This window comes from Brienomyrus brachyistius, chromosome 15, assembly GCF_023856365.1.
Source record: "Brienomyrus brachyistius isolate T26 chromosome 15, BBRACH_0.4, whole genome shotgun sequence".
In the NCBI taxonomy this organism is placed as follows: Eukaryota; Metazoa; Chordata; class Actinopteri; order Osteoglossiformes; family Mormyridae; genus Brienomyrus; species Brienomyrus brachyistius.
The window spans coordinates 23253061-23270656 of NC_064547.1; the positions used below are offsets into that span (position 1 = coordinate 23253061).

The 17596-nt window shown below is 42.5% G+C and overlaps 1 protein-coding gene across 2 annotated transcripts; it reads right to left on the bottom strand.

The window, feature by feature from the left end:
- Positions 1 to 1797: 1797 nt before the first annotated feature.
- Positions 1798 to 10856, bottom strand: depdc1a (DEP domain containing 1a). Of its 2 annotated transcripts, XM_048976715.1 has the most exons (12): positions 10647 to 10856; positions 9091 to 9356; positions 7665 to 7797; positions 7432 to 7553; positions 7215 to 7345; positions 6701 to 6748; positions 6272 to 6409; positions 4878 to 5831; positions 3644 to 3816; positions 3355 to 3531; positions 2618 to 2803; positions 1798 to 2529 (listed from the first exon to the last, which is right to left on the bottom strand). In XM_048976715.1, the coding sequence occupies exons 1-12, from the start codon at positions 10701 to 10703 to the stop codon at positions 2386 to 2388; spliced, it is 2529 nt and encodes an 842-aa protein (XP_048832672.1). In that variant the 5' UTR covers positions 10704 to 10856; the 3' UTR covers positions 1798 to 2385. The 2 variants fall into 2 exon arrangements, with proteins under 2 accessions (XP_048832672.1, XP_048832673.1); XM_048976716.1 differs by lacking the exon at positions 4878 to 5831.
- Positions 10857 to 17596: the final 6740 nt, after the last annotated feature.

Consider the following 17596-nt stretch of genomic DNA (forward strand, 5'->3'; position numbering starts at 1 on the left):
TTCATTGGTTTTGCCGGAATGTAATTGAGATGTCCTCTCCTGGAGCCAACACCTCATCGTGGTGGAGGGGTTTGCGTGTTCCAATGATCCCAGGAGCTAAGTTGCCTAGGGCTCTATGCCCCTGGTAGGGTCACCCAAGGCAAACAGGCCCTGGGTGAGGAACCAGACGAAGTGCGGCCCCGGGGTGGATGAGATCCATCCAGAGTTCCTTAAGGCTCTGGATGCTGTAGTTCTGCCCTGGTTGACACTCATCTGCAGCATCGTGTGGACATCGGGGGCAGTGCCTCTGGACTGGCAGACCGGGGTGGTGGACCCCCTCTTCAAGAAGGGGGACCAGAGGGTGTTTTATCTCTGTAAACCCTAGAGATGGTTGTGCGTGAAAATCCCAGTAGCTCAGCAGTTTTTGAACTACTCATACCAGCCCATCTGTCACCAACAACCATGCTACATTTCAAAGCCACTTAAATCATCTTTCTTCCCCATTCTGGTGTTTGATGTGAACATTAACCGAAGCTTCTGACCTGTGTATTTTATACATTGTGCTGCTAATATATGATCGGCTGATTAGATATTTGCTTCAACGAGTATTTGAAAAGGTATACTGAATAAAGTAGCCAGTGAGTGTATGTTGCCACATGAACTGAGAGAAATAGCAGGCAATTTTAAATCACTAATTATAAAGATACTTTATATTTTAGCTGATAACGCATGTGTAGTTTTATACTTAAATTTGAATTAAAATTTACAATGTTTTGGGAGGACACAGTACCCAGTAGAGCTATATGTAAGTACCCCTTTGTCTACATCCATTGTCATCACAGTGCATTGTCTAGAAAAACTCTTGCAAAGTGCGGGGAAGAGTAAGGGATATATTTTAAAAGACATGTTTGATTGCATATTCCACAAACTCTGCTCAACAGTTCATCCTTCTTACTGTAACAAAGTTCAAGACACTGAGGCTGAGAATGGGACAATAGTTCCTTATGTTCCTTGGGTCAAGTATTTAACAGCACAGGAAACATATTTAACTGCTAAATGATTCTTATGCCTAACAGGTCATGTGAAGTGCATGAGATGGGTATATCATTTACAATAGGCTTAATGTAGACAAGAGCTCAGTACATTCATCCATGCAAGCCCTAACCCTAGGGGAGACACCGTTTGAGAATATTAACATGAATATATGGGGCCATTACAAATGAGTAATTCATTAATTCCTCAGTAAATTAAGCAATATATCCTGGTAGTTTTTGGAAATATGCCATGCAGCACACTGAAGAATATCAATTAAGCAATGCATTTGTGAATGGTGTAGTTGAGTGTAATCAGCTTCTGGATATGTTGATATATTTGGTTTAGTCAGACATAACAGCAGCATTGACTGGCAGGGTTACTATCAATGGAGCTACTATCAAAAGAGCTAGCAGCATTAGAACTAGATGATGTCAGATCTCGTTATGAGATCATTTCCATGATACAACATTATACTTTCTCATTATAACGAGATGCGTATCACATTATAATGAAATATTTCTGTATAACGAGAAACTTTTTTTATATTATGCCAATTAAAGATATGCATGATTTCTCCACATTCCATCCCATTTCTGTAACTGCTTGTCCTACTCAGAGTCCGGAGACCATCAGCATAAGGCAGGGAACCACCCAGGATGGGGTCCCAAATCATCACAGGGCACACTCGCACACCATTAATACTTACAGGGAATCTGTTTCATTTCTGCATATTGATTTTAAAACTTAACCAATGAATGAACCAATGAAACAGAACCAATAATATTCACTTTAAAGGTTTACTTTGTATTGTGTAAAATAAAACCAAATACACAGAATTGACATCAGTAACAATGTTCTCACACATATCAACAACTTAACATTTCAAAATTTGGGGGGGGGGGGGGGGGTCGTACCTTTCAAAATTGTCTTTGAGGCAATAGACAAACAAAGAAGGAAATAAAGAATAGCCAAAAGTATTGCATAAAGCTATTCCCATTTGCCCAAATATACAAGCACCACGGGTTGGTTCACCAAATAAGTAAATGGCACCTGACTGTGAAACTCATACAACATTTTTGGAAATAAAGTAACAATTCTTGTCTTGTGCAGATATCAAGTCATTGTAGCATATACAGCATTTATCCTTCACCATTTCAGAAAAGGGTGGTAAAACGATGCATTAAGAAAATAACAGAAAATAAGTTATTGTACACAAATGTGTCAAGTATCGTACTGTGTATCAAATGTCCAAGCTGAGGGTTTCGTTTACATAATGACAGTCATGCACACTAAATATCCTCTTACAGTTTCCTTCATGTAGTCGATGGGTCTTCAAAAATAAAAATGCAGTTCGCTAGGAGCAGAAAGACTTCAGTTGTGAACACTGAACGCTTTTGTTTTCTTTATATGGAGCAGCATTGGCGGCTTGATCTTTGGCCTGTCTACAAACAGCTGGGCCTCACTGTCCGTGCTGGGAAAACGGCGGCTGTAGATGTCCGGGTATTCCTTCCGGAACTGAGGATGGAACCAAACTAAATGATCAAGGCTCAGATTATATCAAGTTTGCACCTTTTATATGTTTTTTTCCCCTCTTGATTCTTACCTGCGCGAGTTTCTTCTTCTTCACCTTCACAGCCATGCTTTTGTTCCTGATGATGCTCTCCAGCAGCTCGGCAATGGCTGCCTGAGAGATCGTCAGCTTCTGTTCCTCGAACTCCTCAGCACTTATCCGTCTGCAGAACGAGTACGTAGGCAGAGCTGAAGCAGCATCCGCACCAGGATACGTTACCTGGAGAGGGAAGGGAAAGAGCAATGAACATCCATCCACTTTCTACACCCGCCTTGTCTGATGCAGGATATTGAGGGTCTGGAGCTTACGGTGGCAGAGGCTACGGGCATGAGGCAGGGAACAACCCAGGAGGTGGTGTCAACCCAACGCAGGGAATATTCACACACCACACAGAGACAGGCAGACAACTTGTTTTTGGACTGTTTGTGGGGGGGGGGACATGCAAACTCCACACACGGATATCAACATTGGGCCCCTGAAAAACGCCCTTAACCCTTGATTGCTGCAGTTACTGTCTGACCCTGTGCTGTGACCCCAAGCTTGCTCTCACCTGTGTGTGTCTGTGTGTCTTATAGAGAGCAAGATAGGGTAGGTGAAAAGAGGATTTCCCCATGGGGATAAATGAAGTATCACTGTTCCATCAGTCCAAAAAACTGACTGACTTACTAGTTAAGTTATTTTACACAATTAATACATTTCAGCCTACACTGGAATTTTCTGAAGTACATGTAAGAGTTTGCAGCTCTACAGGTGACCCCCATGTGCCCCACCTGAACTTTCCGGAGGTATGCAATGTGATCCTGAACTGCATTCTGCAGGTAGACTGGAACCTGGAGGATCTCCTGATGGTGATCCATCAAAAAGGAGACCAGTCTCGTAGCCAGTAGCTCATCCAGGTCCATTTCCTCCTCACAGCAGAGGACACAACGGGAAAATGTGTGCACCATCTGTAACAACAGTGACACCTAGGGGTCATGGCAGGGAGTAATCCATGCCATCTCCTTTGGGCAACTTACATTAAGAAATGAGGTTTGGAGAAGATACATCCAGGGCCCCTACCAGTGTGCGTGTCCCTAGAGCGCTGTGCAATCGGGGCATGTCTACGTTCTGACTCATGCGAGAGATCATGCGCATGAGTAGTTGCAGCTTGCGCCGACGAACCGGGGGAATGAGAAGGGTGCAGAGCTGCAGGGCCTCGATGGCCACCTGCTCCAGCTGTGGCTGCAGGAGACCTTCACACCAGAGAGAGAGAGAGTTCTGGATCTGCAAAGCTATATCACATGACAGATAAAGGGATGCAAAGTCCAAACAAGAGCAAATTAAATCATGCAAGGAAAAATACAAGTTTAGATTAGTTGGAAAAAGCAGAACTGCTAATAGGCATTATTACATTTACAGTAAATATTACACTGCATATCAGTCTTGACTGTTCACAATGCATATGCCACTCCATCTAAAATCCTGAAAACAGCACTGCATGTTAAGAACATATGGAAACAGAATAAGTAAGTTTAGAGCATTTTTTTATAGGAGCATATTGCATACTGCCCTGAATGGACCTAAAGGGATTGCCCCAAAATGAACACTGCACATTCACAAGATTCACAGCTCTAAGGATGCTGGGGGTTGTGAGGCCAGGAAATAATTCTCTATCAAACAGGATGAGCTTGTAGAAAAATGCGTTGTCCAGTGATGTGGCAATCGGGAATTAGTTTGCTTAAAAACTTAGCAAACCTTACAAACTCATTTTAGGGTAATAAAGCCTTAAAATGAGTGGATTAAGACACAGTGGGCAACTAAACAAATAAGAAAAAAATAATTAATAGATGTGCATGCTTTTGGTTGAGGCCAGGGAGGCAGAGCAATCCAGTCAATCAATTAATAAATAAATAAAAACATCAGGCAAATCCAGTCCTTGAGAGCCAGAGCCTTAATGCTATTGCAGAGTTTCCCAACCTGGTCCTCAGGGACCTCTAAATAGCCCATGTTTTTGCTCCCTCCCAGACAGTCCACGAGGACCGAATTGGGAAACAGTGGGTTATGGGATGCATTTTAAATCAGCGGCTTGTTTACACCCTGAACATGAAGCAAGGTGACATTACAAAGTAAACTATTTGCTCTAGTTAAGAACCGAGACAGGGGCAGTCTAGCCTGTGGCCCTTGGACTGGAGCTGCTGAACCCTGAAAGACGGGGGAGAGAGAAGGTCGTCTTTTCAAAGTTTAAGCAGATGCCAAACAAGCAAAGCGCAGAAGCCACAGTGCAGCTCAGACACACATGCAGACATGGCCTTACTTTGGTCAGGACTCGGTCGCTGTGTGATAGTGGACACAGACTGAACAGGGGCAGCACACTTGTTGGACAAATCCGTAGAGCTACAACAGCGCCTACTGACATCGGGTGCAGCCTGGACTCCTGCAGGGGAACTAGTAAGCTTGAGTAAACTGGGCCTTCGCAACCCAATGCTGGAGGAACAGTCCGGCTTCATAGTGATCTCGGCCACGGGAGTGTTGATGCTGAAGCTGCTGGCAGACCTGTGCTTGACCACGTCGGGGAGGTTGCAGAAGCTCCTGGAACGGTTTCTTCTGGACTGCACAGCCAGCAGGGACGCAGAAGTCATACCGCTGCTGCTGGGAAGTTCAGCGTAGTGCACGTTCCTATCTCTTCTGCTACAACCCACATCACAAGAAAGACTCGACGCTGAGGCAGCTCTGGCCAGACAGCTCTGCCCCAAAGCCTCTTCTTCGTGCCACGGAGAGGGATAAAAAACCCCACTGCCACTGCTGACACTTCTACGGAACGGCAGATTTTTCATTGACTTGCACTTGAGCTGGGAGCAACCGTCAGTTTTGTGATCAATAATTCCTTCCAGAGAAGAGCTCCGGGGTCTGAGTCTCCCGGCCGCTGCTCCTCTGCTCTCTCTTTGCAGGCAACACCCTCCCACCAAGTCTGCAGCGTGTCCTCCAGAATCTCTACTAGAGATTCCTTGCTGGTGGGCCCATGCGATTGGGTCCAATCCCAGGGAAGGGGGCCTCGACATCAGTCTGGAACTGAAGACCTCTCGCATGGGCGATTCGGTTTCATCAATTGCCTCCTTCCGTATCAAGCTCAGGAGGAGACACTCTGTTGACCTGAATGCTTTGGTCTCATTCAGGTGGGGGGTCTTTGGTGGCTGGGGACAGCTGGCATCTTCCAGGTTTTTACGCTTCCCGTGACGATTTTTAGGGAGTACGATGTAGCCACACAAAACTAATGAAGGACCAGAGAACAACATTAAGGACATGATGCAGGTAGGGGGGGGCAAAACAGGCAGGCAGCAGACTTAGGAAGGGGAATAAGACTCAGGCAATTCATTTCACGTTAGTAAAAACAACCACACAAACACATGCACAACGCAAACAGTGCCACTGAAAAGCAGTGCAGAGAAGCCTGTCACATACAGGGACAAAAAAAACAAACATTCTGAATGTCATGTTTCTTGCAAACATGGTGAACTATACAGTTCAGCTGGAATACCCACAAACGGTCGCAATCAGAAATGACTGGTTTCCATATACTGTCAAGCTGATATAGACATTTTTAAAAGAGAACACAGACTGGCACCATTGGGAAAGCCCATATTTGCATAGACGCAGAAGTTTCTCAGTCAGAACGGGCTAACTGCAGGGAGAGGGGCCACCCATACATACCCAAGACGTTCACAAACAACTCATAATACTCATAAGTGAGCAGCGGCTGTGGCAGGTTCACAAAGTAGTCTGAGACCGTCTTAAAGACGTCCCTCTCGAATCCAGGGTACGAGGGCTGGTTCAAGTCGTACTTTGGCCCTTATGTGTAAAGGGGGAGAGAGAAAAACCGAACTGACTTATGTACTAAACAAATGCAAAAGAAACTCTCAACCCGATTTAAATCACAGGCCTGATAAGCTGCAATTCAGTTGTACAAGTAGCATCCGTGATCCAGTACAATGACAATAAAGGCTTTCTATTCTATAAGGACACAATTCTTAACCATAGTTTTAAATAGGAAAAAAATATTCCACCATCATACAGCTAACACTCAAGCAGTACCTTAATTTGGATCACCTACTTATACTTATTTAGGTGAAAGTTACTTACAGTTTGCCAAACATTTCATTGCAGACAAAACCCAGTGAGGCAGGTCATCTGTGATAAAATAAAAAAAAATAAAAAATAAAATGGCAGTTATACACTAAAATCTATTTTGTATATTAAATATACCAAAATACTATATTACATATACATATATACACACACAGACACACGCTGCTCTACTTACGAACGGGAAGTTTAGAACGACCGTTCGTAACTTGAAATGTTTATAAGGCGTCATACAACATAATTTAAGGCTATACGCAGGCATAAACAACCAGGATGCTGGGAGCACGAACGCTGCACTGGAGTGGGAGGAGCAGCCAGAAGTCGTAATAAGCGGAATTGGTGTGCAGGGGGAAAAAACATTGATGTTGCGGACAAGAAACGGGAGTCCATGGAACACAATTTGGACTTACAGTCCAAATTCCATATGTCTGAAAGTTGAACGTTTGTAAGTGTGTAAGTATACTAAACTGAACAGGAAAACCTCTCAAAATGCACATTGAAAATACCTTACCTGTCTTGTCCTCAAGAGTTACTACTCCATGTTTGTTAACGTTGGTCATGTTATAGGCAATATAGCGGGAGTTCACATCAAAGGGATTTAAAACATCCTCAAAGGAGGTCAGCCCCAAGGTTTTCTGTAACCTGGGGGGGGGGGTATAAAACAGATCATGATGTCATCCAAGGTAACACTTCAAATACGACCACAAGGAAGAAGAGCGAAAACGCACTGTGTCAGAGTTATGGTCCTCCAAATATCCAGAATATCGTCTTCTGTTATTTCTCGACGATGGACCTCTTCTCTCGGTGAAGAATCAGCTGGGATGTCCTGTGTCAAAGGATCCACATTTTCCTGACAACATAAATACACTTAGGATTACATTTAGAAAGAAAAAGACCAAATACATACAGCAGGCATTTTTGCAAGATAATTTTTTTAATGAAAAATGACAACAATTCCCACTTGAGATTCTTTCCCAAATATCTTGGAGGTCCGGAATTTGAAGAGAGCCTCCTTTTCCTTCAACGTGCTCTTCCTCTTCTTCGTGGAACTGGAGCCACTCGGAACAGGTTTCACTGGTGAAGTGGAAGGAAACCTTTAAAAAGAAATAAGACTTTAAAAGGTGAAGCAGATGTGAAATTCAATCCCAGGTGAGAAGGAGTATTTCAGTCAGGTGACTGAGTTTCCTTACATCAATCTCATAGATTAAAATAATGTTCACTGGAGATTAAATGGGGAAAAACACACTCTCAAAATCACACACACACACACGTGAAAATAAAACATACAAATTTATATTGTTAATAACTAATTCCAGGCAAGTAAAGCTAGTCCCCTGACCCCACCTTTTCCCCAAAACCTCCACACCCTCTCTACATTTCACACTTACATCTCAAGAAACTAGTAACGGCTAAGGAGTCTAGCAAATGTTACTTATTTTATAAAAGTTAAAACTCAAACTAACGAATTAATCGAACAACAGAAATTAAGAAGCATGAAATTATATTTCATTTGGACGAAGAGGAAAAAAAACCTTCTGAATATTAATTTCATGCATTTCCATTAGACTGATTCATTAATCATTTATTAGTGACTTATACGATCAAACTGGTTGCACGTTAGATGCTCCATTTAGGGGAAAAAAATTGCATAATTTCCCAGTGCGCATAGGCTCCTCTGTGTGCCCTCATTCAGAGTTCAATTACGCTTCACAGCCAAAAACAAACAACCGCTTCATTCTAAATGAGAAGAGAACCATAACTACTTATAATAATCATCTGTGGAAAACATATCAGGGCCTTATATCTTATTCATGAGCTATGCATCATCCATTCATTCATCTTCCAAAACAGACTGGCCAGTACGACATCAGGGTCAGGCTCGACTCTTGGCAGCACGCCAGTCTACAGCAAGACCAGCACACAGGACACTCACAGACATCCACTACAGACAACTTAGTGAGACCGATGTGAGAGAAAACATGCGTGCAAACAGAGGAACATGACTCATATCCTCAGCCCTGGCAGTCACTGAGCCTGGACAGGGAACACTTATGTTTCTGGGACCTATGTTTTTGACAGATCTTTCAAAATTTGCAGACACATTGTATGACAATCTGGAAAGGATCAAATTTCGTGACACATTGCACCAAAAGCAATACCATATGGTGGTAGCAATAACTCAAAAAGCATTTGATAAACGTATGTATTACTTTAATTATTATTACCAGTATTAGTAGTAGTCCCTTCTCATCACTCTCCAAGGCGACTATATCTAGATGCATGCAAATTAAATGGTTTTGTAACTTTTTTTTATTACCAGATTGGATTATGTGTATGAAGCAGTACCATGTATAAACGTGACATTATTAAGGGTTCTGGGGACATACCTGTAGAGCCGCCCGTCGTCCTCCAGGTCCTCTGACCCCCACCGGCCCTTCACATCCTCGATCACGTGGTTCTTCAAGAACTTGCGCAGCAGTTGCAGCGTCTGGTGCCTCGTCACCTCGGGCCCGAAGTTGCAGTTGTTGCGTAGCAGGTCGTGGAGCCAGTCCGCGGCGGCCGTCGCCGTGAAACAGCTCCCGTAGGAGCGCAGGTGCAGCCGGTGCTTCCGCAGGGGCATGCCGGCCCGGAAGAGCTTGGTCACCTCATTCCACTGCCAAAACCAAAGGCGAGTTAAGTCATGGAACCCAAGTGTCGCAGACAACAAAACATAGCTTTCTATCATAAATAATTTATGACAATTATAACCATTTAACAAGACATTAGCTTTATTATGAAAACCGAACGGCTATTCATCTCAGCAGATCCATCCGCACACCATTATCTGCCGATCTCTCTGGAAAACTCTACGATTTGTCCTTCAGTCACTGCCCGTAACCTTGGGGTGACCACTGACAATCACCGGTCCTCTTCCTCTCACATTGCTAATCTTTCCTGCTCCTGTTCATTTTCCCTCTTCAACATCAGAAGGGTTCATTCATTTCTTTCCACATAGGCCACTCATGTACTTGTTCAATCTCTTGTCATCTCGAGACTGGACCACTGTAACTCACTCCTAGCAGGTCTGCCTCTGAGCACCATTCATCCCCTGCAGCTGATCCAGAATGAAGCTACCTGACTATTTTTCAACCTTCTGGCACACCACACCATTGTTACGCTTCCTCCACTGGCTTCCTGTAGCTGCCCGCTTAACCCCTTAGCCGGGTTATACTGAACCAGTACCAGAATATATGCAAGTCGCTCTGGCTAAGGGCGTCTGCCAAACGCCGTCAATGTGAATGTATTATAACATATCCATCCATCCATCCATTTTCCAAACTGCTTATCCTACTGGGTTGCGGGGGGTCCAGAGCCTATCCCGGAAGCAATGGGCACGAGGCAGGGAACAACCCAGGATGGGGGGCCAGCCCATCACAGGGTACACTCACACACCATCTACTCACACATACACACCTATGGGCAATTTAGGAACTCCAATTAGCCTCAGCATGTTTCTTGGACTGTGGGGGGAAACCGGAGTACCCGGAGGAAAACAGTGCTAACCACTGCATCACCTATTATAACATATACTATATATAATAAACTTTTATATAGTTATCTCACTACTGCACAATGGATCGTATTAAGTGGACCAGTGCAATGACGTGGTTAGTCACACGAAATAAAATGGTGATATGGTTCATGGGTGCCAGTGAACCCCCACCCCCCTCCCCCGACCTAAACAAACCAGCAACTGGAGCTCGCACCCGAACATCTAGGCCAAGTCAAACTCCCCCAGACATTCACCCAAGTAAATGCCTTATATTAGCATTAAAATACATGCGATGCATTGAATAACTAAACCCGAAGACTAAAACAAAGTGAAACGATATAAAAACAGGAATTCACATCTGTGGGACGGATAACTCAGCCAGCTCGCTACCCGAGCGATGCACTCTCTTACCAGTTTGGTAGCCCTGTAAGGACCCGGAGTAACGATATGAGAATCCACGAAGTTCATTTTAAATACGATATTTAAAAAAGACGACGAATGCGGATAAATGTAAATAAAATAAATGTATAAAAGGCCTAAAAAGCCGAGATCAGCCCATAGTAGTTACAGTACATATCAATAGCCAACTCAAACAGGACGCCGATCTCACTGTTTAAAATTACGAGCGTATTTCCGGAGATCCGTGATTGGACGGTGGCTGACACGTGACATCCAATGTCTCAAGCTCCGACCACGCACCACTTTTCAAAATAGCTTCTACTGCGAAAACGGCAGCGCCCGCAGGATGTGTACGCAGTCACTGCGCTTATTCAGCGTCGTGTGCTGTGCATTGCTGAAAGTACCGTGAATTTTACTATTCACATTAAGTGTATTTAAAATCCTGTGGTTGTTGTGGTATCCGGTGTGCAGTGTGTTTTGTATGGTTTCAGAATCTTTCTTTTACAAAATACGAAACGCACAAAAGTTTTAGAAACCAGTAAATAATGATCCGATCTTCCATTTTTGGAACATATCCGTGTTGCCAAGTAGTGAATTGTGAACGTCTTAAAAGCAATAAACAGGGCTCTGTTATTTTATTAACCGAAACCTTGTACGTGGGGTAATGGTTGCCTCGTAGAACAAAATACATAGTTTTATCTCTCGACGTATAAATTATCTTGTTACATAGTATATGGAAGATCATCGGAATACTTTTGAATACGAGTAATCATGAATTATAATGCATTTACTATCTACCATATGTTTAGTTAAATAAGGAGCTAGCTGCGTTTTTATAACGAAGCCATATTTCTGATCCCTGCATGGGATGATATCCATAATAGGGCACACTATTACACTACCAATCAATGGTGTAGGAAAGAGTTTGATATTGGGCGAGATCTATACCCCTACACTAAATCATACACTACAGCAATTCATAGGCACGTAATAATACCTTACTGCAGAAGGAAGCCAAAGAAATGCATGCAACTTGGGGAGAACATGCAAGCTTCACACACTCAGAATGAAAGCGGGATTTGAACCCACAGCCATGCTGGTGTGAGGCAGCAGTATTACCCACTGAGACAACATAAAAAACACATGCTGGCCACAAATGCAAAAAGGCTCCCCTGTGTTCACAACTCTACCCTGGAGGTGGGTCTGAACCAGATCTGACCTGATACTACATAGGCGTACCTAATAATACTCTATGCTCACTGAGCGTTCCTTCTGAAGTATACAGAAATATACTGTATATACAAATATACATATGGTACTTTTATGTTCTCGTTCTTACAATTTGATTAAAAGTGGGGACATTATCTCACTACTTGAGTGTCACGAATTTCAGGATGTCTGTCGGCTCAAGCGACTCATCCGCTTGTAATGATGTAGACATCATTTTTAATTTACCTTTTTCAATTTTGTCTTCTATTAACTGAAAGCCAATCCAGATAATGAAGACCAGCTATAAGAATATTTCATCCGGAAATATATGAGTACCACTGGTGAAGTACTATCATTTTTTTTTATTAATGTTTTTTAAAGAGCCATGTTGTCTTTGACAGTGTGTAAATTATGTCTTTTTATGTTGGTAATTATATCCCCCAGCTGCATGCTGATATATTACATATAAATTTACATATAAATTGTTTTTTTTTCCCCACAATTCACCTTCTAATCCATTTCCACTCAATGTGTGAAAATCTGACTTGTCGCCGTGGCCCCTTGATACTCATCTCTGATATCAGCTTTGTTTATAAGAAGGCTTTGGGGGTTCAGTAAATTACACTGTATTATAAATTAAAGACCCTCAGTTCTTCAGCTGAATGTTTGGTTGCCACAGAAGGCCAGTGTCATGCCCTGCATTCCTGCCCTCTCTTTCTCTACCTAGAAAGCGCATGTGTGCTTGCGTGTGTGCGTGCTCACTCCTGTTACTAGTTCTGTTTGACCCCTCATGGTCTGCTTTTCTTTTCCCTGTTCCTATTTCAGTCAATAAACCCCTTATTAGTTGTCCTCACGCCTGATCTTTGTGCTCGGATTGTGATATGTACACTGTAGATCATTAATAGAATCTGAAAAAACCCTACATGAACAGAAGACAGTAGTATTATGCCAACACTGGACATTTAAACCCCTAAATCAATACAATATGGAGTTGAAGTTAAAAAAAGAGATGTAGATGTATGAATTTGGCAAAAAATAGAAAATACACTTTTGTATTAAGTTACCGGTTCATAACTTGAGTTGCTACTGTAATATTCAGAAATATGACCTGGGATTGTCACCAGGTTCAGCTTTGAGATGATGGATGGGTAAGATGCATGATTGTCTTGATAAGGTCAAAGCAATGTAATGATGCAAGAACTGGATGAAGGAAGTGAAAGTAAAATGGGTCATTTTTTTGTTTGCTTGTTTTTTTTTGAAAGACTGATAAAGAAAAACAAAACACTTTAAAGATCTGATAGTATTATAGCCATTTTTGAATCTTTCTATGACCTTTCAATATCCTTGCTGTTCTACCTCAAATTACAGAAAGATCTCCATGAGGTTCATGTAGAAGTGACAGTGTGAGGATGAGTGAGGAGATAAAATTGATATCGCTTTATTCAATCAGCCAGATAGAAGTTTATGAATATCAATTCTTCTTCCTTCACAAAAATGTCCCTCACCCTGTACACACCTGCATCAAGGACCTTCAGAAAACAAAATCATTACTTTATGGTGGCTACCATTATTTTCAGCTTTCCGGTTTGAATCAATTTTCTTCAGTCTTCCTCTTTGTCATTGCTTGCCTGATTCTCCCCTTCGCCTATAATCCTATAAATATGTGCAAAGAATGCTGTCTACATCTGCCTTGCATAAGCTGCCTCTCTTACTGCTGACACACTAAGCTTATCTGTTCTGTTTAATAAGTACTTAATGAATGCTTTATTTTCAGTGGATTGAAGCTGGTGTGGGGCGGCATGGTGGTGCAGTGGTTAGCACTGTTACCTCACACCTCTGGGACCCAGGTTTGAGTCTTCATCTGGGTCACATGTGTGTGGAGTTTGCATGTTCTCCCCATGTCGTTGTGGGGTTTTCTCCGGGTACTCCGGTTCCCCCCCCCCCCCACAGTCCAAAAACATGCTGAGGCTAATTGGAGTTGCTAAATTGCCCGTAGGTGTGCATGTGAGAGTGAATGGTGTGTGAGTGTGCCCTGCGATGGGCTGGCCCCCCATCCTGGGTTGTTCCCTGTGCCTCAGTGTCCTGTATTAGGATTATCTTCCTAATAAACCCTGCGGTCCCTGATTTTGGACTCCAGTTCATATTTCCTCGCTACGTGTCTCTCTGAGTTGTAAAACACTTAGTAACAGTACATTTAGGTTATTTTCCCTTTGTGATCAATAAAATATAGCTTATCTATAAAAGGATAAAGATGATGCACCAATGGGTGGTGCAATGGCAGGACACATAGTCCTGTGATGCCTCCTGGTGAGTGTGTGTGTGCGTGCATGTATGTATATATTACACTGTGGGGACTAAATAACCCCACAATGTGATAAAAACCTGACCTTGTGTGGAATTTTTTTCCGACCCCAGAAGGGGAAGCTCAGTTTTATAAAAAACTAAAAATGTGCTCAAAAAGAAAATGCAAATACAGTTTATATATAACTACAACTATTCAGTTCTTTTTTTCCAGACCGAAGTTTCAAAATAAAAACAAAATAATCTCAAATTACTGATCAATCATCTGGAAATGTAAAAGCCAATAAATGTGTTTTTACCCCAGTTTGGTGGTTACCTGTGATTCATTGCGTGTTATGTGTACTCTGTCCAGGGGAATACTTGCACTCTTGCATTGTTTACACCTAGAATGGGATGGAATATTATAGATCTTATAAATCTTATAGATTTTAAAACACAATCAAAGTATATTGCAATAACCAGTATTGTCTAATCCTCATTTACCATCCAGCCTTACATTCGCATCTAAATTGCGAAGTTACCCATAGTGTATAAACTGCATGCCTACAGTTCATCCATGGTAACCCCTGCCTCAGACCCTTTGCTCAGGGGCATCGGAGGGGCTTGGATACCCTGGCAGATTCAGGGAGCCTTGAATGGGTGGTAGGACCCAAGGTGAAATTGTGTCCGGGGGTCCAGAATGTCTTGGTATGCCCCTGCCTATGCTTCCAGGTGGAGGATCCAAGCTCCCTATAACCATGCACTGGATAAGCTGCCATGGAAGATATAAGCATTGCACAGATGACAAGTTTATCTAACGTTGTTGGCAACTGTAGCTATAGCCGAATAGTAAGTGCACAGATTGACTGTGTATAAAAACAGCAAGTACTGAGCTGTGTCTGGTGCCAGATTGTGTTTACTGGAGATGACTGTACATTTTCACACCCGACAAATGAGACCTCCCTGGGTGGAGGGGTGGGGGGCTGGGAGTGGGGGTGAAATACTTCCCCTGCAAGGATATCTGTATTCCATCAGCCTAATGTTTAATCCCACAGGTCCCTCCAGCTGGACCTTTAGGGGGAACCACATGCCCCCCCCCCTCAACTGGGAACCCCCCAGAATGCTTCCAACTTGACTGGGCCGTGTCACATTTTTATCAGCTTCATTCATTTAGAAAAACAGTTTGTTGAGTTGAATCTATTTTTAATGCATACCTCATGTAGGCACTACTTTTTATATACATGTAAATGCTCTTTTTTAAAGTATACTCATGTTAATGTACTTAATAACTTAGCTTAACATACAGTACAGGTAATACCTGAGAGGGGAAGTCTGCCAGCAAGTCAACAAGAAAATTATCTCAAAAGGGGGAAAAAAACTATTTCGTGAATCTTGACATAATTACACGTATATAGAAGTACTGCTTGCTTCTGTCATAAAGGGGAAATTGGATAAATGTAAATAATGCTGAGAACCCTATGTCATAATAGGGGATAAAAGGCTTCTGTGTGTATCACAACGATGCAAAGTTAAAGTGAATGCATCCAGGAAACAGACACATCTCTATCTATCTATCTATCTATCTATCTATCTATCTATCTATCTATCTATCTATCTATCTGTCTGTCTGTCTGTCCGTCTGTCACACAGTTTTGTTCCTTTTTTCCTTACAACATTGCTTCATTTCGGTAATGTTCGAGGCCATTTACAAATGTACGCCTCCCTTAGGGTCTCAGTTGTGTTGTGGTCTGGAGTACGTGATTCCATAACCTTGATTATTTTCCTCTCAGTCTTGCAGTCATAGATTTTCTGATCTGCTTTGGATCGTTGTCCTGTGGCATGATGTAATTTTGCCTAAGCTTCAGCTGTCAGGCAGATGGTCTAATATTTTCCTCTAGAACACTTTTGTTTCATGGACTTGATGACTGCAAGATACCCAGGTCACTGGGATTTATAACAAGCTCAAATCAAATCACCCCTCCGCTGCCATCTTTGATAGTTGATATGAGGTTTCATGGTCTTTGATCCCCACCTTCGTCTCATCTGTCTGAAGGACTTTGTTCAACAGTTTTGTGGGAGTTCAAATGTACCTTAAGTTATGCTGCCATCTTCTTGCCATCCTTCCTCAAAAGCCATAATCGTTCTGTGTTTTTTTTCTGAAACAGTCAAGGACTTTTTACAGTTTTTCTCAGTCGCTTTCATGCAATTTCCTCATCAGAAACGCCATTCTCACCACTCTTAATGCAGTTGTCAAAACAGTAACACAGTTCCCACACAAATGAGCATTTCTCATCTGACTTTTGACAATTCGTCAAAGCAGTTCATACGTTCATCACTGAGAGCTGCAGGTCTTTCACTCGCTTTGATACTGTCGCATAATGCATTAGTGTCATCAATCAAAAAGTTTTAAACTTTCAGGTACGTAGTAATGAGTAAGGCCAATCACACATTGTCAGTGGTAACAATAAAATTGGTCTTCAATTGAAAATAAATGGAATTACATGTTCTCAGATAAGAATCAGGTGAAACAAAGAGAAACACATGTTCACAATGTTACAGTGTATCACAGGTGCATGTCATGCCACTAAATTGCATTCATACAAGCATATATAGATGCTCATATTCCATTTAGTGCATAGTGCTGAAGATGGAGCAGGAAGTTGTGAGAGGGCGTGATGTTCGAATGGCAAGAGGCAGAGGAGTTCGCAGAGGACAAGGACAAAGAAGGGCTCAAGGAAGACAACGGAGTAGAAGAGAACCACTGCCTCATTCTGTCACATGAGCAGCAGATGGCAGTTGTGGGTATGGTGAGGGAAAACAATGCCATTAGGCTAACAGAAATCCAAGCGTAATACTGCGGAGGACAATGGCATTTTTGAAAACATCACCTCTGTGAGTCTCTCCACCATTGACAGAGTGCCGAAAAAACTGTACAAGGTTCCGTTTGAGAGGAACAGTGAAAGAGTAAAAGAACTAAGACACCAGTATGTACAGGCGAGGAAATTCATATTTGTCCTTGACAAGATTTCATGATCAACATGAACACTCTTGCTCTCTTTTGCTCCTTCTTACAGTATTTACAGTATATACGAACGTTATATATGTTTGTTTCTATTTTATATAGAATACTTGAGTTGGAGCCCAGTGAGACCCAGCACATTTTGGTGTAAGTAGATGAAGCAGGATTTAACCTAAACAAAGTAAGGCAACGTGGCAGGAATATAATAGGTCAGAGGGCCACAGTCGATGTCCCAGGCCAGCGTTGGGACAATATCACAATGTGTGCTGCTATTGCTAAACATGGAATCATTCACAATGCAGCCATTACTGGGCCCTGCAACACCGACCGGCTTCTTCAGTTTTTGGATGGGCTCTACAATGCTCTTATTCCAGGAAGTGCAAGGGGGATTGTGAGGGCCAACATGTCATGCTGTGTTGTGAATTGGTACAATGTACATTTTACCCATTCAAAC